This window comes from Heterodontus francisci, chromosome 17, assembly GCF_036365525.1.
Source record: "Heterodontus francisci isolate sHetFra1 chromosome 17, sHetFra1.hap1, whole genome shotgun sequence".
In the NCBI taxonomy this organism is placed as follows: Eukaryota; Metazoa; Chordata; class Chondrichthyes; order Heterodontiformes; family Heterodontidae; genus Heterodontus; species Heterodontus francisci.
The window spans coordinates 18397392-18422684 of NC_090387.1; the positions used below are offsets into that span (position 1 = coordinate 18397392).

General features: G+C 44.5%; 1 protein-coding gene across 3 annotated transcripts in view; it reads left to right on the forward strand.

Moving 5' to 3' along the window:
• LOC137378740 (meckelin-like) overlaps positions 1-25293 on the forward strand; it is a 196324-nt gene that overhangs the window by 126140 nt on the left and 44891 nt on the right. For all 3 annotated transcript variants that reach the window (XM_068049104.1, XM_068049105.1, XM_068049106.1), the window contains exons 14-16: positions 7432-7525; positions 9524-9580; positions 20979-21077. In XM_068049104.1, the coding sequence (XP_067905205.1) occupies positions 7432-7525; positions 9524-9580; positions 20979-21077 (250 nt within the window). The remainder of the gene's footprint in view (positions 1-7431; positions 7526-9523; positions 9581-20978; positions 21078-25293) is intronic.

Sequence of the window (25293 nt, forward strand, 5' to 3'; positions counted from 1 at the left end):
TTACTGCAGTAAGGAGGGATGATATCTTAGAAGGTTCCTCAAATGAGGCCATATGGGTAGAATGTAAAAACAGAAAGGGGGCAATCACTTGGCTGGGAGTGTATTACAGTCAGGGAGAGATAGAGGAGCAGATATGTAGGCAAATCTCAGAGAGATGTAAAAATAATAGGATAATAATAGTAGGGGATTTCAACTTCCCCAATATCAACTGGGATAGTCTTAGTGCAAAAGGCTTCAAGGGGGCGGAATTCTTAAAATGCATACAGGAGAGCTTTTTGAGCCAGTACGTAGAAAGGCCTCCAAGGGAAGGGGCAGTACTGGACCTAATCCTAGGGAATGAAGCCAGACAAGTGGTAGAAGTATCAGTGGGTGAGCATTTCGGGGATAGTGACCATAATTCTAAGATTTAAGGTAGTTATGGAAAAGGACAAAGATGGACCGGAAATAAAGGTATTGAATTGGGGGGAGGCTGATTTTATGATAAAACAGGATCTGGCTAAAGTGGACTGGGAGCAGCTACTTGGAGAAAAGTCTACATCAGGCCAGTGGGAGTCATTCAAAGAAGAAATAGTGAGGGTTCAGAGCCAACATGTACCCATTAAGGTGAAGGGTAGAACCAACAAGGCTGGGGAACCCTTGCTGTCAACGGATATAGAGGATTGGATCAGGAAAACAAAGGAGGCTTATGGCAGATTCAGAGGGCTAAAAACAGCGGAGGCATTAGAGGAGTATAGAAAGTGTAGGGGAACACTTAAAAAAAAAAGTAATTAGGAGAGCGAAGAGGGGACATGAAAAAACACTGGCGGGCAAGATAAAGGAAAATCCTGTGGCGTTTTCTAAGTATATTAAGGGCAAGAGGATAACCAGGGAAAGAGTAGGGCCAATTAGGGATCAAAGTGGCAATCTGTGTGTGGAGCCGGAGGACATAGGTGAGGTTTTAAATGATTACTTTTCATCTGTGTTCACTGTGGAGAAGGACGACATAGGTGTAGTGATCAGGGAGGGGGTTTGTGATATACTTGAACATATTAGCATTGAAAGGGAGGAAGTATTAGCTGTTTTAGCAGGCCTAAAAGTGGATAAATCCCCAGGCCCAGATGAGATGTATCCCAGGCTGTTATGTGAGGCAAGGGAGGAGATTGCAGGGACTCTGACACAAATTTTCAAAACCTCTCTGGCCACAGGAGAGGTACCAGAGGATTGGAGGACAGCGAATGTGGTACCATTATATAAGAAGGGTAGCAGGGACAAACCAGGTAATTACAGGCCGGTGAGTGTAACATCTATGGTTGGGAAACTATTGGAAAAAATTCTGAGGGACAGGATTAATCTCCACTTGGAGAGACAGGGATTAATCAGGGATAGTCAGCATGGCTTTGTTGGGGGGAGATTGTGTCGAACTAACTTGATTGAATTTTTCGAGGCGGTGATGAGATGTGTAGATGAGGGTAAAGCAGTTGATGTAGTCTACATTGACTTCAGTAAGGCTTTTGATAAGGTCCCGCATGGGAGATTGGTTAAGAAGGTAAGAGCCTATGGCTATGGTGTTGTAAATAGTGAGGAGGAAAGCCTTAGATTACAGGATGATATAGATGGGCGGAGCTGTGGCAAATGAAATTTAATCCTGAGAAGTGTGAAGTGATGCACTTTGGGAGGACTAACAAGGCACAGCAATATACAATGGATGGTAGGACCCTAGGAAGTTTAGAGGGACCATGGTGTACTTGTCCATAGATCATTGAAGGCAACCGCACAGGTAGATAAGGTAGTTAGGAAGGCAGATGGGATACTTGCCTTTATCAGCCGAATCAGAATATAAGAGCAGGGAGGTTATGATGGAGCTGTATAAAACGCTAGTTAGGCCACAGCTGGAGTACTGTGGACAGTTCTGAGCACCACACTATAGGAAGGATGTGATTGCAATGGAGAGGGTGCAGAGGAGATTCACTAGCATGTTGCCTGGGCTGGAACATTTCAGCTATGAAGAGACTGGAAAAGCTAGGATTGTTTTCATTAGAACAGAGAAGGCTGAGGGGAGATATGATTGAGGTATACAAAATTGTGAGGGGCATTGATAGATTAGATAGGAAGAAACGTTTTCCCTTAGCGGAGGGGTCAATAACCAGGGGGCATAGATTTAAGGTAAGGTGCAGGAGGTTTAGAGGTGATTTGAGGAAAACGTTTTTCACCCAGCGGGTGGTTGGAATCGGGAACGCACTGCCTGAGGAAGTGGTAGAGGCAGGAACCTCACAACATTTAAGAAGTATTTAGATGAGCACTTGAAACGCCATAGCCTACAAGGCTACGGGCCAAGTGCGGGAAAATGGGATTAGAATAGTTGGGTTCCTGATGGCCAGCACAGACACGATGGGCCGAAGGGCCTGTTTCTGTGCTGTATAACTCTATGAATCTATTGACAAGCACGCACAATCCTCCCTTGGCACAGAGTTCCTGCCATGCTGTCCCCTAATCACCAGTAATGCGGGTTAATGGCTGCAGAAGGTGCAGCAGAAGAGTGCAGTCTGGAATAAAAGCAAAATACTGTGGATGCTGGAAATCAGAAATAAAAACATAAAGTGCTGGAAATACTCAGCAGGTCTGGCAGCATCTGTGGAGAGGGAACTGATGAAAGGTCACAGAAGCGTTAACTCTGCTTCTCTCCACAGATGCTGCCAGACAGGCTGAGTATTTCCAGCACTTACTGTTTTTAGTGCAGTCTGGAAGCCTGGCTGCAACAGTAGCAGGTGGCAGTGGATTGATTTGGAGGCTTTGCAAGATATAAAATGGAGGCACTCTCTATGGCACCACTACTTCTTTGGCCTCCTTGTCTCGAGAGACAATGGGTAAGTGCCTAGAGGTGGTCGGTGGTTTGTGGAGCAGCGCCTGGAGTGGCTATAAAGGCCAATTCTAGAGTGACAGATTCTTCCACAGGCGCTGCAGATAAAATTTGTTTGTCGGGGCTGTTACACAGTTGGCTCACCCCTTGCGCTTCTGTATTTTTTCCTGCCAACTGCTAAGTCTCTTCGACTCGCCACACTTTAGCCCCACCTTTATGGCTGCCCGTCAGCTCTGGCGATCGCTGGCAACTGACTCCCACGACTTGTGTTCTATGTCACAGGACTTCATGTTGCATTTGCAGACGTCTTTAAAGCGGAGACATGGGCGGCCGGTGGGTCTGATACCAGTGACGAGCACGCTGTACAATGTGTCCTTGGGGATCCTGCCATCTTCCACATGTCTCACATGGTCAAGCCGCTGGCTCAGTAGGGTGTATATGCTGGGGATGTTGGCCGCCTCGAGGACTTCTGCGTTGGAGATACGGTCCTGCCACCTGATGCCAAGGATTCTCTGGAGGCAGCGAAGATGGAATGGGTTGAGACGTCGCTCTTGGCTGACATACATTGTCCAGGCCTCGCTGTTGTAGAGCAAGGTATTGAGGACACAGGCTTGAAGCATTCGGACTTTTGTGTTCTGTGTCAGTGCGTCATTTTCCTGCACCCTCTTGGCCAGTCTGGACATAGCAGCGGACGCCTTTCCCATGCGCTTGTTGATTTCTGCATCGAGAGACAGGTTGCTGGTGATAGTTGAGCCTAGGCAGGTGAACTCTTGAACCACTTCCAGAGCGTGGTCACCGATATTGATGGATGGAGCATTTCTGACGTCCTGTCCCATGATGTTGGTTTTCTTGAGGCAGCTGCAATCCTGTCGATGAGTCTCTGCAGACACTCTTCTGTGTGGGATGTTATTGTAGCATCATCAGCAAAGTGGAGTTCCCTGATGAGGACCTCATGTACTTTGGTCTTCGTTCTAAGACGGGCAAGGTTGAACAACCTGCCATCTGATCTTGTGTGGAGGAAAATTCCTTCTTCTGCAGACTTGAACGCATGCGAGAGCAGTAGAGAGAAGAAGATCCCAAACAGTGTAGGTGCGAGATCACAGCCCTGTTTCATGCCACTCAGGATAGGAAAGGGGTCTGATGAGGCACCGCTATGCTGAATTGTGCCTTTCATATTGTCATGGAATGAGGTGATGATACTTAGTAGCTTCGGTGGACATCCGATCTTTTCTAGTAGTCTGAAGAGACCACGTCTGCTGAAGAGGTCAAAGGCTTTGGTGAGATCTATGAAAGCAACATAGAGGGGCATCTGTTGTTCGCAGCATTTCTCCTGTAGCTGGTGAAGGGAGAGCAGCATGTCAATGATGGATCTCTCTGCTCGAAAGCCGCACTGTGCCTCAGGGTAGACGCGCTCAGCCAGCTTCTGGAGTCTGTTTAAAACGACTCGAGCGAAGACTTTCCCCACTATGCTGAGCAGGGAGATTCCACGGTAGTTGTTGCAGTCACCATGGTCACCCTTGTTCTTATAGAGGGTGATGATATTGGCATTGTGCATGTCCTGTGGTACTGCTCCCTCATCCCAGCACAGGCAAAGCAGTTCATGTAATGCTGAGAGTATAGCAGGCTTGGCACTCTTAATTATTTCGGAGGTAATGCCGTCCTTTCCAGGGGCTTTTCCGCTGGCTAGAGAATCAATGGCATCACTGAGTTCCGATTTTGTTGGCTGTTCGTCCAGCTCATCCGTGACTGGCAGAGACTGGGCTGCATTGAGGGCGGTCTCAGTGACAACATTTTCCCTGGAGTACAGTTCGAGGTAGTGCTCCACCCAGTGGTCATTTGCTTGCGTTGGTCAGTGATTGTGTCCCCTGATTTAGACTTGAGGGGGGGCGATCTTCTTGATGGTTGGCCCAAAAGCTCTCTTAATGCCATCATACATTCCTCTTATGTTTCCGGTGTCAGAGGCCAGCTGAATACGACTGCATAGGTGTTGCCAGTAGTCATTTGCACAGCGCCTGGCTGTTCTTTGTGCAGTGCTTCTGGCTACTTTAAGTGCTACGGATGTTAACTCGCTGGGGGCTTTCTTGTAGTTCAGCAGTGCAATGCGCTTAGCGGCTATGACAGGTTCCAGCTCTTCAAAGAGAGATTGAAACCAATCTGCATTCTGCTTCTCAAGTTTGCCAAAGGTGGTCATTGCTGAGTCATAGATGGCATCTCTGATGTGGGCCCACTTGGTCTCTGCACCCCCTGCAGGAGTGTTTTGAAGGGCTTTTTCAAGTGAGTTTAGAAACTTATGTAACAGCTGTGGATAAGAAATTCTGCTAGTGTTGATGCGCAGGCGGCCCTTCTGCTTGGAGTGATGCAGCTTCTTTGGTTTGAGTCTAACTTTGCTGCACACCAGGGAGTGGCCGGTGTCGCAGTCCGCACTGTGGAAGCTGCACGTGATTTGGACACTGTTTATAGAGGCTCGCCTTGTGACGATGAGGTCTGGCTGGTGCCAACGACGTGATCTTGGGTGCCTCCAAGAAACCTGGTGACAGCATTCTCATGTGGTGCCATTTTTCCGGAGCCTGTGATAATCTGTAAATCAAAAGAATTCATCCACACAAGGTTATTGGATGCAACAACTTGCCAAGGAGTCTTCAAGCCTGTGACATCTAACACCTAGAAGGACAAGGGCAGCAGGTGCAAGAGAACACCAACACCTCCAAGCTTGCCCCCCAAGCCATACACCATCCCGATTTGGAACTATATCGCTGTTTCTTCATCGTCGCCGAGTCAAAATCCTGGAACTCCCTCCCTTACAGCACTGTGGGTGTACCACTATGTGGAATGCCCAGTTCAAGAAGGCAGCTCACCACCATTTTCTCAAGCCCAATTAGGGATGAGCAATAAATGCTGACCTTCCAGTGCCACTCACATTCCACAAATAAATTTAAAAATTCAAGAATATATTCTTTTGGCCTCCTCGTCTCGAGAGACAATGGGTAAGCGCCTAGAGGTGGTCAGTGGTTTGTGGAGCAGAGCCTGGAGTGGCTATAAAGGCCAATTCTAGAGTGACAGATTCTTCTACAGGCGCTGCAGATAAAATTGGTTGTCGGGGCTGTTACACAGTCGGCTCTCTCCTTACACTGCTGTCTCTTTTCCTGCCAACTGCTGAGTCTCTTCGACTCGCCTCTCTTCAGCCCCGCCTTTATAGCTGTCCGCCAGCTCTGGCGATCGCTGGCAACTATTGAAAACCTTAAAGCTGCCTTGAAAAGCTTAACAAAATAGCAGCACAAACCATTTAGAATAAAATAGCTTGCAGTAGAAACCTTTCTGCACACCAACCTCTTCTCTGTTGTTTTCGCAGGTAAAAAGCTTTAAATCAAAATTTGTGGACTGAAATATTGTCAGAGGCTGACTGACATGAACCTCGGGCAATTGCAGGGGCTGGGGTAAAATCAACCCCATTATCTTAAGCGGCAGGACTGTCCCACACTCGACGGCATTAACGTTTGAGGGGGTTCACTAATTTTTGGGAAGAAAATGATAACTTCGCTAAAGAGAAATAGCCTGCTAGATTTTTACATAAGATTACATCGAATATGTAATATGTAGAGTACAGAAACAAGCCATTCAGCCCAACCAGTTGATGCCAGCATTTATGCTCCGAGCCTTCTCCCATCGTACCTCATCTAGCTCTCATCAGCATAACCCTCTATTCCTTTCTCTCTCATGTACTTGCCTAGCTTCCCCTTAAATGCATCTATACTATTGACCTCAACTACTCCCTGTGGCAGTGAGTTCCACAGTCTCACCACTCTCTGAGTAAAATAGTTTCTTCTGAATTTCCTATTTGATGTTTTCATGATAATCTTATATTGATAGTTTAGCTCTCACTCACAAGTGGAAATATTCTATCTACTCTATTGTAACTTTTCATAATTTTAAAGATCTCTAATAGGTCACCCCTCATAGGGAGATACAGCACTGAAACAGGCCCTTTGGCCCACTGAGTCTGTGCTGACCAACAACCACCCATTGATACTAATCCTACATTAATCCCATATTCCCTACCACATCCCCACCATTCTCCTACCACCTTCCTACACTAGGGACAATTTACAATGTCCGATTTACCTATCAACCTGCAAGTCTTTGGCTGTGGGAGGAAACCGGAGCACCCGGCGAAAACCCACACGGTCACAGGGAGAACTTGCAAACTCTGCACAGGCAGTACCCAGAACCGAACCCAGGTCGCTGGAGCTGTGAGGCTGTGGTGCTAACCACTGCGCCACTCAGAAGGCCCTCAGCCTTCTCTTTTCAAGAGAAAAGAGACCTAGCCTGTTCATCCTTTGCTGCTTGGTATAACCTTGCATTCCTGGCATTATCCTTGTAAACATTTTTGCACCTTCTCCAGTGCCTCTATCCTTTTTATAATTGGGCGACCAGAAATTTTGAAGGCGGGTGGATTCAACTCAATTGTATTCTAGTCAGTAGCAAATGATGCACTGTGGCTGTTCCAATGGTTTTGGAACTGAATAGTATTATGACAAAGCACGAGGCCCGATGTGATTCTGTCAGCTGCTTTTAATCCTTTATGTGTCTTCACATAGGACCTACCTGCCTACTAGAAATCCAACTAGTGAGCCACCATTTTTACTGACAGTCCAGTATGCTCAAGTACAAGACCTCCGTGCACAAGCGCAGGTATGTTCAGTTTTCACTGTTGCAGGGAGAGGGTGCTCAACAGGAAGGTCTTTTCAATACAGGGTGCTTCCCAGCTTCCTCCAACATAGTGAACAAGCACGTAACACACTCAGGTAACATCGCTCTGTCTTGCTATTTTCACTGAAGTCCTGGGAAATAATGAGTTAGTATAGGGCTCCATGTGATGAGTCTTCTCCACTGTCAATATTGAGGGAGTGCTGCACTGCCAGAGGTGCCGAATTTTGGATAAAATGTCAAACCGAAGCCCTGTCTGTCCCCTCAGGTGAACATAAAAGATCCCATGACTAATTTGGAGAAGAACGGAGGAGTTACACCCAGTGTCCTGGCCAATATTTATCCCTCAACCAACATCACTACAACAGATTATCGGTTCATTATCATATTGCTGTTTGTGGTATCTTACTGTGCATAAATTGGCTGCCATGTTTCCTACATTACAACAGTGATTACACTTCAAAATTACTTCATTGTCTGTAAAACGCATCGGAACATCCTGAGGTTGTGAAAGACACTATATAACCTGTTAGAAGACATATGTAATTTTCATTGATACATTTGCACTTCCAAGTAGACCTGGAATTCATGGCCTAGTTCACGTACTCAATTGTTGTCAGGTTTCGGCTCCATTAGTGAGTACTCCTGTGAGTCAGTGGGCATTGCATTTTATTTTCCCCTGAATACCAACTCAACTGTGTCAGTCAATGATGAACTTAGTATTGGTTGAATACTGCTGTGCATTTGGCCAATAGAGAGTTATTGAGTGACTGAAGGCTTTGAATTAGCATATAAAATAGGGAAGGAGGCTGAATCTTCACTGACGTATTTAAGAACACCGGTGCTCAAACCTGACCCAAAGTCATTGCTACGTTACATTCAAGGTACTTGCCCACCTTTCTGATATCTATGGCAGTGAGTCATACAGGTAGGGAAGAACAACAACAAGCAACTTGCATTTATATAACATCTTTAATGTAATAATACACCCCATTAACCAGGACATCCAAAACTTGATTGCTGGTTTGCTGAGCCTCGTACTTGCCATTGGGACAGCAGTTGGGATGCTCTGATTGACCTCGATGCCTGAATGGGGGAGGAAAAGATTCTATTGATAACTAACTCATGTGGCTCTGTTGAAAAGGTTGAAGTTAAGGATTAGGTCAAATTTAGTTGTGATACTTCTAGAGTTGAATAGTTGGCTGATACTAACTGATACTCCAAGTTCCTGGCAGGCATTGGCGCTTTTAGTTAGAGGAGGAAGGGCATTAAAAAATATATAGTCACTTTCATTACATCTCATTCTTGGAAGAAAAAGTTTAGTAATGTGTTTCAATCATTTTGATAAATTTCAAAGTTCATGTCCTTAATGCTTCCGGAAGAGACAAAGCACGGCAGCTGAAAGGCGGGGACAGAAGCAGTGGCTATTACATTAAATTACATCGAATTTGCAGCATAGAAACCGGCCATCTGCTCTATGCCAGTGTTTATGCTCCTCCCACTCCTCTTCGTCTAACCTACTAACATATCCTTCTAATTCTCCCTCATTTGCTTATCTAGCTTCCCCTTAAGTGCATCCTTGCTATTCTCTTGACCAACCCTTGTGGCCGTGCGTTCCACATTCTAACCACTATTTGGGTAAAGAAGTTTCTCCTGAATTTTGCAGCGAGAAATTAGGAAGAGAGCTGAGCTGCATTTGCAGTGGGAACTTGATTCGACTCAATTCATATCTTTGCATCTAGGTCATAATACGATAAATAAAGTGATTTGAAAAGGGCTGAATAAGCTTTCAATAAATCAAAAATGCCTGTGGAAAACATTTGAGGCAAAATATCTTTAGATATAGAGTGTTGTTGAGAATTGACATTAGGAAAGAATTGCTTCTATAATGAGCATTGCCTTGGTTACCCAGTGTACCTGTAGGAGCTGACAAGTGCCTTGTGAAAGATGCCCTCACTGATTATTTATTGCTTTCCCCTCTAGGTGACATTTGCTGTGCATTATGAAATGAACTATTCTGCACACAAGAGAGACACCGATGTAAGTAGTAAGAAAAAAATCCACAAGGCGACACATTTTTCACCTAATCGCGTCCATTAATCTTGTTGCAGAATAATTAGAACATGACAGCATTACCGCCTCGCAGCTCATATAGTCATCTCTTTGCCTTTCAGTGATATTGTTTCTTCGTATAGCTTGTGAAACATTTGCCGAATGTTAAATAACGTTTTCAGCTGAGAAATGTAATTGGTTTTGAGCTTTTTTAAAACTAGCAGAACCCATGCGATATTGCTTATGGGGAGTCAGAGCTTTTCGAAGAACCAGGAAGTTACCCCATAATAGTGTTATCAGGGGCACTGATTTTGGGTGACATTGGATCTGAAGGGAGAACCTGGGGTCTGATAGTACCGGAGTGCGGGTCTCAGGGCCTAGTCCTATTTTGAAGGTGCCCAGAGTCTGGTAGGACTACAGAAAGGGATTCTGTAAACAATAAGCCATGCCCTGGGAGCATAGGGCAGGGAGGTCTCGGAGTCTGTGATTTTAATCGTTCCACCATTGGCGGACATGCTTTCAGCTGTGTTGTCCCTAAACTCTGGAATTCCTTCCCTCACCCTCTTCACCTCTTTCTCCTCCTTTAAGATCCTCTTGAAAACTTACCTCTTTGACCAAGCTTTTGTTTATCTGTTCTAATATGTCCTTATGTGGCTCGGTGTCAAACATGGTTTGATAACCACTCCTGTGAAGTGCCTCGGGCCTTTTCATCGCTTTAAAGGTGCTATGTGAATGCACATTGCTATTGTTTGGGAGGATTGGTGCAACCTAGGATTAGAGGTTACTGGGAGGGGAGTGGCTGGGGTCTGGGAACACAGGGAATTGTGCAGGAGTTTGGGATTACTGGGAGTATATACAGAGTGTTTGTGAGCACTGAATAGATCTTTTTGAATGATGTAATTAGTACAACTTTTTAAAAATCATCATTGATTTGTTTCTTTCAGTTATTCCAGGAACGGTTGTTGTTCATACCTCCTTATTAATTATTCACCAACAGTTTTCCTTATTTCTGACTTGTGCCTACCCTGACTCTCCAGTTCTGAATTGCTGCTGTTTTACTTTCAACTGATCAGTAAAATATGATAATGAAATGTCGCTAGCAAAATATTGACAGTAAAAATATTGACAGTGACAAAAAATATTGAAAAATCACGATAGGAGGAACATAGGAACCATTCAGCCCATCGAGCTTGCTCCGCCATTCAGTATGATCATGGCTGATCATTTACTTCAATGCCTTTTTCCCACATTATCCTCATATCCCCTTTATGTCATTGGTATTTAGAATTCTGTCACTCTCTGCTTTAAACATACTCAATGACTGAGCTTCCACAGCCCTCTGGGGTAGAGAATTCCAAAGATTCACAATCCTCTGAGTAAAGATATTTCTCCTCATCTCTGTCCTAAGTGGCTGCCCCCTTATTTTGAAATTGTGTCCCCTGGTTCTAGACTCCCCAACCAGGGGAAACATCTTACCTGCATCTACCCTGTCTATCCCTTTAAGTATTTTGTAGGTTTCAATGAGATCACCTCTCATTCTTTGAAACGCTAGAGAATGCAGGCCCAGTTTCCCCAATCTCTATTCATAGAACAGTCCCGCCATCCCGGGAACAAGTCTGGTGAACCTTCGTTGCACTCCCTCTACGGCAAGGGACCAAAACTGCACACAGTATTCCAGGTGCAGTCTAACCAAGGTTCCATACAATTGAAGCAAGACGTCACTACTCCTGTACTCAAATCCTCTTGTGCTAAAGGCTAACATACTATTAGCCTTCTAAATTGCTTGCTGCACCTGCATGTTTGCTTTCAGTGATTTATTGACAAGGACACCCAGGTCCTTTTGTACATCTACATTTTCTAATCTCTTACCATTTAAGAAATACTCTGCACATCTATTCCTCCTATCAAAGTGGATAATCTCATATTTTTCCACATTATATTCCATCTGCCACATTCTTGCCCACTCACTAAGTCTTTCCAAATCCCCTTTGCATCATCCTCACAACACACATTCCCACCTAGTTTTGTGTCATCTGCAAACTTGGAAATACTACATTTTATTCCCACATTCTAATCATTGATATATATTGTGAATAGCTGGGGCCCAAGCACTGATCCCTGTGGTACCCCACTAGTCACAGCCTGCCAATGCAAGAATGACCGATTTAATCCTACTCTCTGTTTTCTGTCTGTTAACCAATCCTTAATCCATGCCAGTATATTACCTCCTATCCCATGTGCTTTAATTTTGCTAACCAACCTCCTGTGGGGATCTTTATCAAAGGCCTTTTGAAAATCCAAGTATACCACATCCACTGACTCCCCTTTATCAATTCTGTTAGTAACATCCTCAAAAAACTCCAACAGGTTTGTCAAACATGATTTCCCATTGATAAATCCATGTTGACTATGTCCAATTAGATCATTATTATCCAAGTGTCCATTTATCACATCCTTCAGAATAGATTGTAGCATTTTCCCAACGACTGATGTAAGGCTAACAGGTCTGTAATTCCCTGTTTTGTCTCTCCCTCCCTTCTTAAATAGTGGGGTGACATTTGCAACCTTCCAATCTGCAGGAGCTGCTCTAGAATCTATAGAATTTTGGAAGATGATCACCAATGGATCCACTATCTCCATAGCTACCTCTTTCAACATTCTGGGATGTAGAATATCAGGTCCTGTGGACTTTATCAACCTTCAGCCCCATTAATTTAATAAAGAATAAGGTCAATCTGTACAGGCAGTGCATACAGTACACAAGAGTAATGTATTGATCAGGAGGGTATAATTCAACTTCTACAGCAGAGAGCCTTGATGAACAGGAGTACGGATCACAAAACTAGCCTTATGGTGCTATAGGGCTGTCTCTGAATGCGGTCCTGCCTATTGAGGCTCACTGAGTTTACCCAATGGTTCTGACCTTCCGTGTCCATCTCTGGTATGTGTGTAACCAGAGGGAAAGAGCAATATTCAGCAGCTTGGACATTCCTGGACAAATGCTTAGCTCTGGCCACTTTTTTAATGGAGGTGCTAACCCAGCCAGAAAGTCCTACATATAGTGACACTACTATACCCAGCTAGAATGGAGATGATTGGGTAATTCCTCTTGGAGCCTGCAGTGCTGTAAGTGACTGGGATTGATTTTATATACATAATTTGCATAATATAATTATCTCCACTCAATGGAGAAATCATCCTCCTTTTACCGAGAGATGTTGCTGCAATTTCAGTCATGCGTTCTGTTTGCTCTAGTTTGCAGAGACTATTTTTAAATAGACACTTTAGACTGTTTGCTGTTGTGCGCTGTTTAAATAGACCCTGCTGAGTAAATAGACTTTGTTGCTATAAAATAGACTGTTTGCAGTAAGTCCCTCCCCACTTCAAACTCATTGGCTGACCCAATGTTGTCAATAGACATTCTGACTGGATAGATGAATAGCACAAGTCTGCGTTAAGTGTAATATCATCAATTTATAAAATCACCTTCACATGATCACCAGTGGCGCAGTGGTTAGCACCGCAGCCTCACAGCTCCAGCCACCCGGGTTCAATTCTGGGTACTGCCTGTGTGGAGTTTGCAAGTTCTCCCTGTGTCTGCGTGGGTTTCCTCCGGGTGCTCCGGTTTCCTCCCACATGCCAAAGACTTGCAGGTTGATAGGTAAATTGGCCATTATAAATTGCCCCTAGTATAGGTAGGTGGTAGGGAAATATAGGGACAGGTGGGGATGTGGTAGGAATATGGAATTAGTGTAGGATTAGTATAAATGGGTGGTTGATGGTCGGCACAGACTCGGTGGACCGAAGGGCCTGTTTCATTGCTGTATCTCTAAACTAAAACTAAAACTAAACTAACCATTTACATTGGGCAGTATTAACCAAGTGATCAGCTCAGAGACCAGCAATTCCACTGATTCTAGGGCTTGTTAAATATGTAAGAAAATTTACAGTACTTAGCTCCAAACTCTGGTAGAAATTTGTGTTGCAGTGGAATAATTTTGTACATTTGTAAATTAAAGTTCACACATGCCATGCATCTTCCCTGGTGTAGTGAGTGACTCTAGTGGACATGCAATATGATCCTTGGTGTGACAGTTGGACTCCCATAAACAATGTTTGCCCTTATCTGTCTGATACTTTGGTAACTTTAGTGAAGTTTTCTGTGACAACACTGATTATATCCCCTAACAACGTGTAACCCGATCAAGGTTCGACCTCCTTGACATAAAACCCCTGTTCACAGGAGGAGATTTCAGTGCAGTGCAGTCAGAAAGAACAGATTAAAAACAGTAAAGTGTGCAAGGAACTGTTCGATTCAACAAAAGGTTGATGGTTAACTTAGAGAGTAAATAATGTCTGAGAGTGTTACAAAACAGTCAGGGCTTTGAGTAATATCAGTAAACAGACATTCAAGCTGGAAGATTATGTTTCAGCTTTGAACACGTACCCAGTGTCTGTTCAGAGTTATCTGTTTCATAGATTCAATCTCTATCTTTGTTTCCCCTGTAAACAAACGCCCTTGTAACTGCTGTTTTGTTCCTCTGATACTCTACATTAGATGTCTGATTTTGTGAAGCACCTTGGGGTGTTTTATGAAAATCGAGGTCCTGTTACATCAATTGGACCCCAATAGAGTTTTAACCAGTGCCTGAGTGGAGAAGCTGATCCTGCAGTCCTGCAGTTTGTCCTAAATATTGAAGAGACTCTTTGGGTGAGTCTAAACCTTTCTTTGTGGGACCATGAGGAGCTGATGTGCTGTTTTGGTCCTCACAATGAATGTTGTAGCTTCACCTTGTCACAATTCGGTTAGGTTTACCTTAGCGATGGGCAGGGACAGGTATATACCGCAGGGCAAGAATTATAGCTGGGGGAAAGGAAATTATGACGCGATTAGGCAAGATTTAGGATGTGTAGGATGGGGAAGGAAACTGCAGGGGATGGGCACAAACGAAATGTGGAGCTTATTCAAGGAGCAGCTAATGCGTGTCCTTGATAAGTATGTACCTGTCAGGCAGGGAGGAAGTTGTCGAGCGAGGGAGCCGTGGTTTACTCAAGAAGTTGAAGCGCTTGTCAAGAGGAAGAGGGCGGCTTATGTTAGGATGAGACGTGAAGGCTCAGTTAGGGCGCTTGAGAGTTACAAGCTAGCCAGGAAGGATCTAAAGGGAGGGCTAAGAAGAGCAAGGAGAGGACACGAGAAGTCATTGGCGGATAGGATCAAAGAAAACCCTAAGGCTTTCTATAGGTATATCAGGAATAAACGAATGATAAGAGTTAGAACAGGGCCAATCAAGGATAGTAGTGGGAAGTTGTGTGCGGAATCAGAGGAGATAGGGGAAGCGTTAAATGAATATTTTTCGTCAGTATTTACAGTAGAGAAAGAAAATGTTGCCGAGGAGATTACTGAGATACAGCCTACTAGGCTAGATGGGATTGAGATTCACAAGGAGGAGGTGTTAGCAATTTTGGAAAGAGTGAAAATAGATAAGTCCCCTGGGCCAGATGGGATTTATCCTAGGATTCTCTGGGAAGCCAGGGAGGAGATTGCAGAGCCGTTGTTGTTGATCTTTATGTCGTCATTGTCGACAGGAGTAGTGCCGGAGGACTGGAGGATAGCAAATGTTGTCCCCTTGTTCAAGTAGGGGAGTAGAGACAGCCCTGGTAATTATAGACCTGTGAGCCTTACTTCGGTTGTGGGTAAAATGTTGGAAAAGGTTATAAGAGACAGGATTTATAATCATCTAGAAAAGAATAAGTTCATTTGCGATAGCCAGCACGGTTTTGTGAAAGGTAGGTCGTGCCTCACAAACCTTATTGAGTTTTTCGAGAAGGTGACCAAACAGGTGGATGAGGGTAAAGCCGTGGATGTGGTGTATATGGATTTCAGTAAGGCGTTTGATAAGGTTCCCCACGGTAGGCTATTGCAGAAAATACGGAAGTATGGGGTTGAAGGTGATTTAGAGCTTTGGATCAGAAATTGGCTAGCTGAAAGAAGACAGAGGGTGGTGGTTGATGGCAAATGTTCATCCTGGAGTTTAGTTACTAGTGGTGTACCGCAAGGTTCTGTTTTGGGGCCACTGCTGTTTGTCATTTTTATAAACGACCTGGATGAGGGTGTAGAAGGGTGGGGTAGTAAATTTGCGGATGACACGAAGGTCGGTGGAGTTGTGGATAGTGTCGAAGGGTGTTGTAGGGTACAGAGGGACATAGATAGGCTGCAGAGCTGGGCTGAGAGTTGGCAAATGGAGTTTAATGCGGAGAAGTGTGAGGTGATTCACTTTGGAAGGAGTAACAGCAATGCAGAGTACTGGGCTAATGGGAAGATTCTTGGTAGTGTAGATGAGCAGAGAGATCTTGGTATCCAGGTACATAAATCCCTGAAAGTTGCTACCCAGGTTAATAGGGCTGTTAAGAAGGCATATGGTGTGTTAGCCTTTATTAGTAGGGGGATCGAGTTTCGGAGCCACGAGGTCATGATGCAGCTGTACAAAACTCTGGTGAGGCCGCACCTTGAGTATTGCGTGCAGTTCTGGTCACCGCATTATAGGAAGGATGTGGAAGCTTTGGAAAGGGTGCAGAGGAGATTTACTAGGATGTTGCCTGGTATGGAAGGAAGGTCTTACGAGGAAAGGCTGAGGGACTTGGGGTTGTTTTCGTTAGAGAGAAGGAGGAGGAGAGGTGACTTAATAGAGACATACAAGATAATCAGAGGGTTAGATAGGGTGGATAGTGAGAGTCTTTTTCCTCGGATGAGGATTGCAAACACGAGGGGACATAGCTTTAAGTTGAGGGGTGAAAGATATAGGACAGATGTCAGAGGTAGTTTCTTTACGCAGAGAGTAGTAAGGGCGTGGAACGCCCTGCCTGCAACAGTAGTAGACTCGCCAACTTTAAGGGCATTTAAGTGGTCATTGGATAGACATATGGATGTAAATGGAATAGTGTAGGTCAGATGATCGGCGCAACATCGAGGGCCGAAGGGCCTGTACTGCGCTGTAATATTCTAATTCTAATTCTAAACCACTTTCCCTCCCAAAGCCCCCGCTCTGCCACTTACATGGCAACCCCCCCCCCCCCCCCCCCCAACCCCCTGGCACGCTGGCATGCTAGCAACTGCTCACCCCAAACTTCACCCCCATCCTGGGTGTGGCCTCCTGGTTTCAGTCGTGAGGTCAACAATGTGGAGCCGTTACAAGTTAAAAACCAACACCATGGCAGGAATGGAATGGGGTCATCTCATGGGTGACATGTCACCATTAAGAACCCTTTTCCTCCTCCTTTCCCCACTGATTTTCCTCTCTGACCCATTTCTGCTGAAGATGTTGACTCCTTGCTGGGGAGTCATTACCCTCTGGCATCTCGCCTCAGTATTGACCTTCGACAATACATGTCAACACACAATGGAGGGAGGCTGTTCACATCTTCAGTAAACACCTGTGTGATGGATAGGGAGGCCTGTCATATTTCTAATCATGAGGAGAAATCTTTTCATTATCTCTTCATGAGATGTAGCTGAGCAGTTTAAACTTGATTACTATTTTCTACGAAAGAACTTCTCAGCTGTATGTGTCCTTGAGCCGATTTGTTTCCTTCATATCGGAGAGGATGAACATCACTGTCTGATGTTAACATTGATATTGCGAGACTAGAAAGAAAGTTCATCTTAATTTACCTTCCAGCATCCTGGTAGTCACATGATACAATGATAATGTGATTGTTGTCTAATTTTTCGCAATCAATCTCTTATCAGTTAGTCTACACGAGACCCAGACGTGAAATGTATATCAGTTAAATATGTGTAAAATGTTTACTTCAGATGTAAATGACAGCCAGTGTGTAGCTATGATATTGTTTGCCAAATTCTCACAAATGACAAAAACACTCATATTGTTTATCCAGCAGGTGATAAAGTTCGATCAGTTGAGGTTGTTTGTCACATGAGGAGATTGTTGCGACCAAGTGAGAAAGGTGTCTAGGGTTCGCTCTCAGCCTTCACCTGGTCTTGCCATAACAGGATTTAATTTTAAACACACTGAGTTTTTAGCTCCCCCTTGGTGAATCCTTGTTTCCAATTATAAGGCAAAGAAACCAGCACAAACAGGCTTTCTTAGGTTTAAAGAAGAAAAGTTGAAATATATTTAAACTTAAACTGAAACTCTAATTCGGTTAAGGCCTATGGATACACGACACGCCCACGCTAGCATGCACATGTGATACACGCATGCAAATAGAGACAGAAAAGAGAACAGAAGAAATAAAGTGGAAAGGTTTGAGGCAATATCTGAAGAGCTTTTGTTACGGTTCTTCAAACTCACTGTAGAGTCCTTGATTGTAGGTAGATCTTGCTTTTCGTTGGGGTCCAGTATTCTTCTTAAACCTTGTTCACTGTAGGAGACTTTTCTCTCTTGGGGTTAATGAGTCTTCAGTGGATTCAGAGGCTTGTGTCAAAAGAGATGGGAGCAGACAGGAGAGATCTTCTCAGTCCAGGAGCAAACAGTCTTTCTGCCCAAACTGTACAAATTCAAAAAACTCATGTTGCCCAGCAGGTTAGTCATGTGACTAACTGGTTTAACCATGTCTGTTTGTGTATTCGGTCATTTTAGCAGTCAACCTGGAATGCGAGCTCCCCCACCTTCAACCTCTGGTGACCAAAAGTCCATTGTGGGTTGAATGTGTCAGGGAATGGCTGTTTTGTCCTCCCAAACACTGTCTGTTAATATGCAAATGTCTTTCCAGCCACGGCTCATCTGTTTAACAAGTCCTTTCTTCACTCCAGTAACAGTTTAAAATCAATGTTCATGACAGAGTTCGTGTGCCTCATTCTTGGCAGGTGGGGGCTTAGCATGACAGGATCTTAGGATGTCCTAAAGCACTTCACAACCAATTAATTACTTTTGAAGTGTCGGTGCTGTGATTATATGTGTAAACATAGCAGCCAGTTTGCCCACTGCAAGGTCCCACAAAAACACTGAAGTAAATGACCAGTCAAAAGATGGCACCTCCAACAGTTAGTCGTGTACTGAATGCCCCTGATGTGACCAACAGTTTCAACTGACCCAGCTTGCACTTATCCAGGTCCATGTTTGTGCCAGTAAGACAATTAGCAACATGCTGTATCTTTTTTATTAGTTGTATTGTACCCGGTAATTCTGTAATCAGGTGAAATCATTTGTATTGATTTTCTGCCACTGCGTACTTTTAGTAAATGTGATTGGCGAGTTGCAAGGTGTGGTGGTGCCCAGAAGTCACCAGGCTGTAATCCCTGTAGCTCCACTGGGTTGGTCCTCGACCGTGTCCTTGGCCACTGACCCTGCTGAAGTGTGCACAGTCAGTGGGAGGTCACTTCAGTACCTTCCTCCGTGAATCCAGACTTCTTTACCGCACAGGACCCCACTGGTGGGAACTGCTTGCGCCCTCATGGAAGCCAATACATCACAATTTACGGAGCATACATGCTCTATTCCATGAAACCAGGTGGTGAAGGATAGAACTGGAGCCTAATATTTACAAACTTTGATGAGCTTTTATTTACAGAGGTATATATAACAAACATGCACCTCCTCACCCAACCACCACAGTTTCAGTCTGTTCCTATTTATAGGAGCACAAGTGAATCCCCAGTTAATGCCCTCCACCTGCATACAATTAAACACAATTAATATACAATTAACAATACTGGCTGCTGTTCACTAGTTGGGTCCCCTCTGTTGATCAGGAGTTGGAGCTCCTGGCTTAGAGAGCCCCCACTCCTGGCTACCCCCACCCCCCTCATACTCTTTTCCACCCACCCCCCCCCGCCCCACTCCCCAATCTCCCTACCAACTGACCCAATACTCACCTAGTTACAGGCAGAGACGAGTTCCACCCTTTACAAGTTAATCAAGAAATTCACAGAAATGACAGACACCTGGCATATCAGGATCTTGACCATTCTCCCAGGCCTTCTGCTGAGCTCCCACTGGAGCTACAGCCAGAAACCAGTCAGAAGCCTTGAGGAATATTTGGATATTTAGAAGGGTAATTTTAGCTTAATTCACTGAGTGGGAAATATTGGATTGTGGGGAACGCTGGTTTTCCACCTGCCCAATATTGATTCCACTGGTGAGTAGATTGGGCAGGGTGTAAACCTTAGTGGTGCACCCGATCCTGTCAGTTTGCTGATAGGTGGGTTAGGTTAAAATTGCATTCCTTCCAAAAGTTTATTCTTCTACTATCTGAAGACTGGGAGAACACAGAAGTGTTCATTTCAATTCAGCAAGCCAATCACAGTAAGGTGGGTTTTTCTGTTTGAGCTCAGAAGCACTACATCACCAGGTATCGTATATATAAAGCCACACTCCGATCTGTAGGGAACCAGGGCTGGCAAATGGGATTGGTGCATGGTGTTGACAGGCCCCTGGAATTCCTGAGGGGCCTTTAATGATCTCCCAATGGACTGCCATTGTAAACCCTGGAGAAATGACGTAAATGGGTGTGGGGCTTCCACCGAACTTACAATAGGAAATTGGAAGAAGGTCACAGAAATTTTACCTGATATGCAAAAGGGAACCTGAGCTTTCTAAATAGAAGCATCGAGTACAAAAGCAAGGAAGTTGTGGTGAACCTTTATAAAACACTGGTTTGGCTTCAACTGGAGTACTGTGTCCAAATCCCAGCACCACACTTTAGGAAGGACGTGAAGGTATTGGTGAGGGTGCAGAAAAGGTTTACAAGGATGGTTCCAGGGATGAGTGATTTCTGTTAGTTGGCTAGATTGGAGAAGCTGGGGCTGTTCTCCTTAGAGAAGAGAAGGTTGAGAGGAAATTGAATTGAGCTGTTCAGAGTAGAGTTGATAGAGAGAAACTGTTCCCATTGGTGGCAGGGTCGCAAACCAGAGGTCACAGATTTAAAGTGATTGGCAAAAGAAACAAGATGGACATGAGGACAATCTTTCTTATGCAGTGAATGGTTAGGAGCTGGAATGCATTGTCTGAGAGTGTGGTGGAGGCAGATTCAATCATGGCTTTCAAAGGCAATTGGATAAGCACCTAAAGGAAAAAGGTTTGCAGGGGTATGGGGAAAAGGCAGGGGAGTGGGACTAGCTGAGTTGCTCTTGCTCAGAGTCAACATGGGCTTGAAGGGCCTAATGGCCTCTTTCTGTGCTGTGACCATTCTATGATACTTAGTGGCCTGACACATTTCAGGGAGATTTATGCCAGGTACCGAGCACCATTCAACAGGTTAGCGCTCCTTTAAATAGCATTGCCACAAGCCGAGAAGATAACATGAATTGTATTGTTCAAGCTTCCGATCCTCCAAGTTTATTATCAATGATATTCCATAAATCTCCACACTCTCTGAACTTGCCCCTAGTCACCTCTGACCAGCTGAATCTGATTTCATTGTCCAGATAGCCCTGGGTGTTCTTGGATCTCTGGCTGTTTTCATTGCCATGCTGGAGACAAGCAGCTGGAGACGGAGGAGTGGACTAGAATTTATAGATGTGGTGGTAAGTACAGGCTTAATATCTCTTTATGTGGCACAATGTCAAATTTTGTTTGATAATGTTTTATTATGTTAAAGGTGCGATACAAACAACAGTTGTTGTCGAATGAAAGAACTTGCATTTATATAGTGTCTTTCTCAAACTCTGGACATCCCACAGCAATTTATAGCCAATCAAGTACTTTTGAAGTGTGGTCACTCTTGGAATGTAGGAAAGGCGGCAGCCAATTTGCACAAAGCAATGTCCATAAACAACCAGTATTTAACCCATTTTCCCGCCCTCTGGACACCTCATACACTGCATCCCATATAGACATTGGATACTGCAAAGGCTATGGGTCCGGACAACATTCCAGCAATAGTACTGAAGACTTGTGCTCCAGAACTTGCCGCTCCTCTAGCCAAGCTGTTCCAATACAGCTACAACACTGGTACACTGGTATCCATCCGGCAATGTGGAAAATTGCCCAGATTATGTCCTGTACACAAAAAGCAGGACAAATCCAACCTGGCCGATTACCGCCCCATTGGACTACTCCCAATCATCAGCAAAGTGATGGAAGGGGTCATCGACAGTGCTATCAAGGGCACTTGCTTAGCAATAACCTGCTCACTGATGCTCAATTTGGGTTCCGCCAGGGCCACTCAATTCCTGACCTCAATAAAGCCTTGGTTCAAACACGGACAAAAGAGCTGAACTCAAGAGATGAGGTGAGAGTGACTGCCCTGGACATCAAGGCAGCATTTGACCAAGTATGGCATCAAGGAGCCCTAGCAAAGCCTGAGTCAATGGGAATCGGGGGGAAAACTTTCCACTGGTTGGAGTCATACCTAGCGCAAAGAAAGATGATTGTGGTTGTTGGAGGTCAATCATCTCAGCTCCAGGACATCACTGCAAGAGTTCCTCAGGGTAGTGTCCTAGGCCCAACCATCTTCAGCTGCTTCATCAATGACCTTCCTTCAATCATAAGGTCAGAAATGGGGTTGTTCACTGATGATTGCACAATGTTCAGCACCTCAGATACTGAAGCAGTCCGTGTAGAAATGCAGCAAGACCTGGACAATATCCAGGCTTGGGCTGATAAGTGGCAAGAAACATTCGCGCCACGCAAGTGCCAGGCAATGACCATCTCAAACAAGAGAGAATCTAATCATCTCCCCTTCATATTCAATGGCATTACCATTGCAGAATCCCCCACTACCAACATCCTGGGGGTTACCAATGACCAGAAACTGAACTGGAGTAGCCATATAACTACCATGGCTACAAGAGCAGATCAGAGGCTAGAAACCCTGTGGCGAGTAACTCACCTCCTGACTCCCCAAAGCTTGTCCACCATCTACAAGGCACAAGTCAGGAGTGTGATGGAATACTCTCCACCCGCCTGGATGGGTGCAACTCCAACAACACTCAAGAAGCTCGACATCATCCAGGACAAATCAGCCCACTCGATTGGCAACCCATCCATAAACATTCACTCCCTCCACCACCGACGCACAGTGGCAGCAGTGTGTACCATCTACAAGATGCACGGCAGCAAGGCTCCTTAGACAGCACCTTCCAAACCCGTGACCTCTACCACTAGAAGAACAATGGCAACAGATCCATGGGAACACTATCACATGCAAGTTCCCCTCCAAGCCACATCCTGACTCGGAACTATATCGCCATTCCTTCACTGTCGCTGCGTCAAAATCCTGCAACTTCCTTCCTAATAGCACTGTGGATGTACCTTACCCACATGCACTGCAGCAGTTCATGAACGTGGCTCACCACCACCTTCTCAAGGGCAATTCGGGATGGGCAATAAATGCTGGCTTGGCCAGCGATGCCCACATCCCATGAACGAACAAAAAAAACCTGTACCCCATGTAGACTGCATGTAAACATAGAAATGTAGAAAATGTATGGCACAGAAGAAGACCATTTGGCCCATCATGTCTGTGCCAGCCAAAAAGTGTTATCCAGCCTCATCCCACTTTCTAGCTCTTGTAGGTTCATAGCCCTGTAGGTTACAGCACTTCATGAGCATATCCAAGTAATTTTTAAATGAGACCCCCACCACCCTCTGGGTGGAAAGATTTCTCCTCAGCTATCCTCTAATCCTTCTGCCAATTACTTTACATCCATGCCCCCTAGTTAGTAACCTCTCTGCTAACGGAAATAGATCCTTCCTATCCACGCTATCTAGTCCCCTCATAACTTTGCACACTTCAATTAAATCTCTCTTCATCCTCCCCTGTTTTTTAGTAAATAGCCCCAGTATATCCAATCTTTCCTCATAGCTAAAACTCTCCATTCTTGGCAACATCCTTGTAAATCTCCTCTGTACCTCTCTAGTGCAATTACATCCTTCCTGTAATGCAGTAACAAGAACTGTATACAGTACTCTAACTGTGGCCTAACTAGCGTTTGATACAGTTCTAGTATAAGCTTCCTGCTCATATTCTATGCCTCGGCTAATAAAGGAAAGTATCCCTTATGCCTTCTTGACCACTTTATGTGCCTAAAGTACTAACTTCAGGGATCTGTGGACATGCATTCCAAGGTTGCTCTGTTCCTCCACACTTTTCAGAATCCTATCGTTTAGTGTGTATTCCCTGGCCTTGTTTGCTTTCTCCAAATGCAATACATCACACTTCTCCATTTGCCACATTTCTGCCCACTTGACCAGTCCATTGGTATCTTCCTGCAGTCTTCAGCTTTCTTCCTATCAACTACACAGCCAATTTTTGTATAATCTGCAATCCTCTCAATTATGCCCCCTACTTTTAAGTCTAAATCATCAAATAATTCAATCAAGTTCCTCAAGCACTACCTCGCCTTAAGAAATCCATGCTGACTGTTCTTGATTAATTCCTGCTTTTCTAAATGACGATTTAAACTGTCCCTCAAAATGTTTTCCAATACTCTTTCCACCACTGAGGTTAGGCTGACTGGCCTGTAATTACACAATCTATTCCTTTCTCCCTTTTTAAACAACAATACATTAGCAGTCCTCCAACACCATACCTGTCGCCAGAGAGGACTGGAAAATGATGGTCAAAGCCTCTGCTATTTCCTCCCTTGCTTCCCTTAACAGCCTGGGATACATTTCATCCAGGCCTGGCGATTTGTCCACTTTCAAAAATGCCAAACCCTTCAATATTTCCTCTCTCACTATGTTTATGCCATCTAATATTTCACACTCCTCCTCCTTAACTACAATGTCTGCATTGTCCCCCTCTTTTGTGAAGACAGAGGCAAAGTATTCATTAAGAACCATGCCCAGGTTTTCTGCTTCCACACCAAGGGTACCTTTTTGGTCTTTAATAGGCCCTAATCTTTCCTTAGTTGTCCTCTTGCTCTTGATATATTTATAAAACATCTTTGGGTTTTCCATGATTTTACTTGCCAATATTTTTTCATGCCCTTTCTTTGCTTTCCTAATTTCCTTTTTAATTTCACCCCTGAATTTTCTTTATGCTTTCTGCAGTAATGAGCTCTTGGTGTCTGCATCAGCTTCTCTTTTTTGCCTCATCCTACCATGTATGCTCTTTGACATCCAGGGGATGTAGATTTGGGAGTCCCGCCCATTTTCTTTGTGGGAACATATTTGTTTTGAACCCTCTCTATCTCCTCCTTGAATGGCTCCCACTGCGCTGACACTGGTTTACCTTCAAGTAGTTGTTTGCAGTCCATTTCTGGCAAATCACATCTCAGCTTAGTAAAATTGGCCTTTTTCCAATTTAAAACATTTTCACTTACTATCTTTGTCCTTTTCCATAACTAGACTAAACCGGACTGAATTATGATCTCTACCATTAAAATGCCCCTTCCACCTGCCCTAAAACTAAATCCAGGACTGCCCCTCTGCCCCTTCTCTTGTTTGGGCTTGCTACGTACTGGCTAAAAAAGTTCTCCCGATTGCATTTTAAGAATTCTGTCTCCTCTGTACCATTTACACTGATTTTATCCCAATTAATATGAGTGTTGTTGAAATCGCCAACCACTACTGCCCTCATGTTTTTGCGCCTATCAGCAATTTGCCTACATATTTGCTCTTTATTAGAATTAGAACATTACAGCGCAGTACAGGCCCTTCGGCCCTCGATGTTGCGCCAACCTGTGAAACCATCTGACCTACACTATTCCATTTTCATCCATATGTCTATCCAATGACCACTTAAATGCCCTTAAAGTTGGCGAGTCTACTACTGTTGCAGGCAGGGCGTTCCAT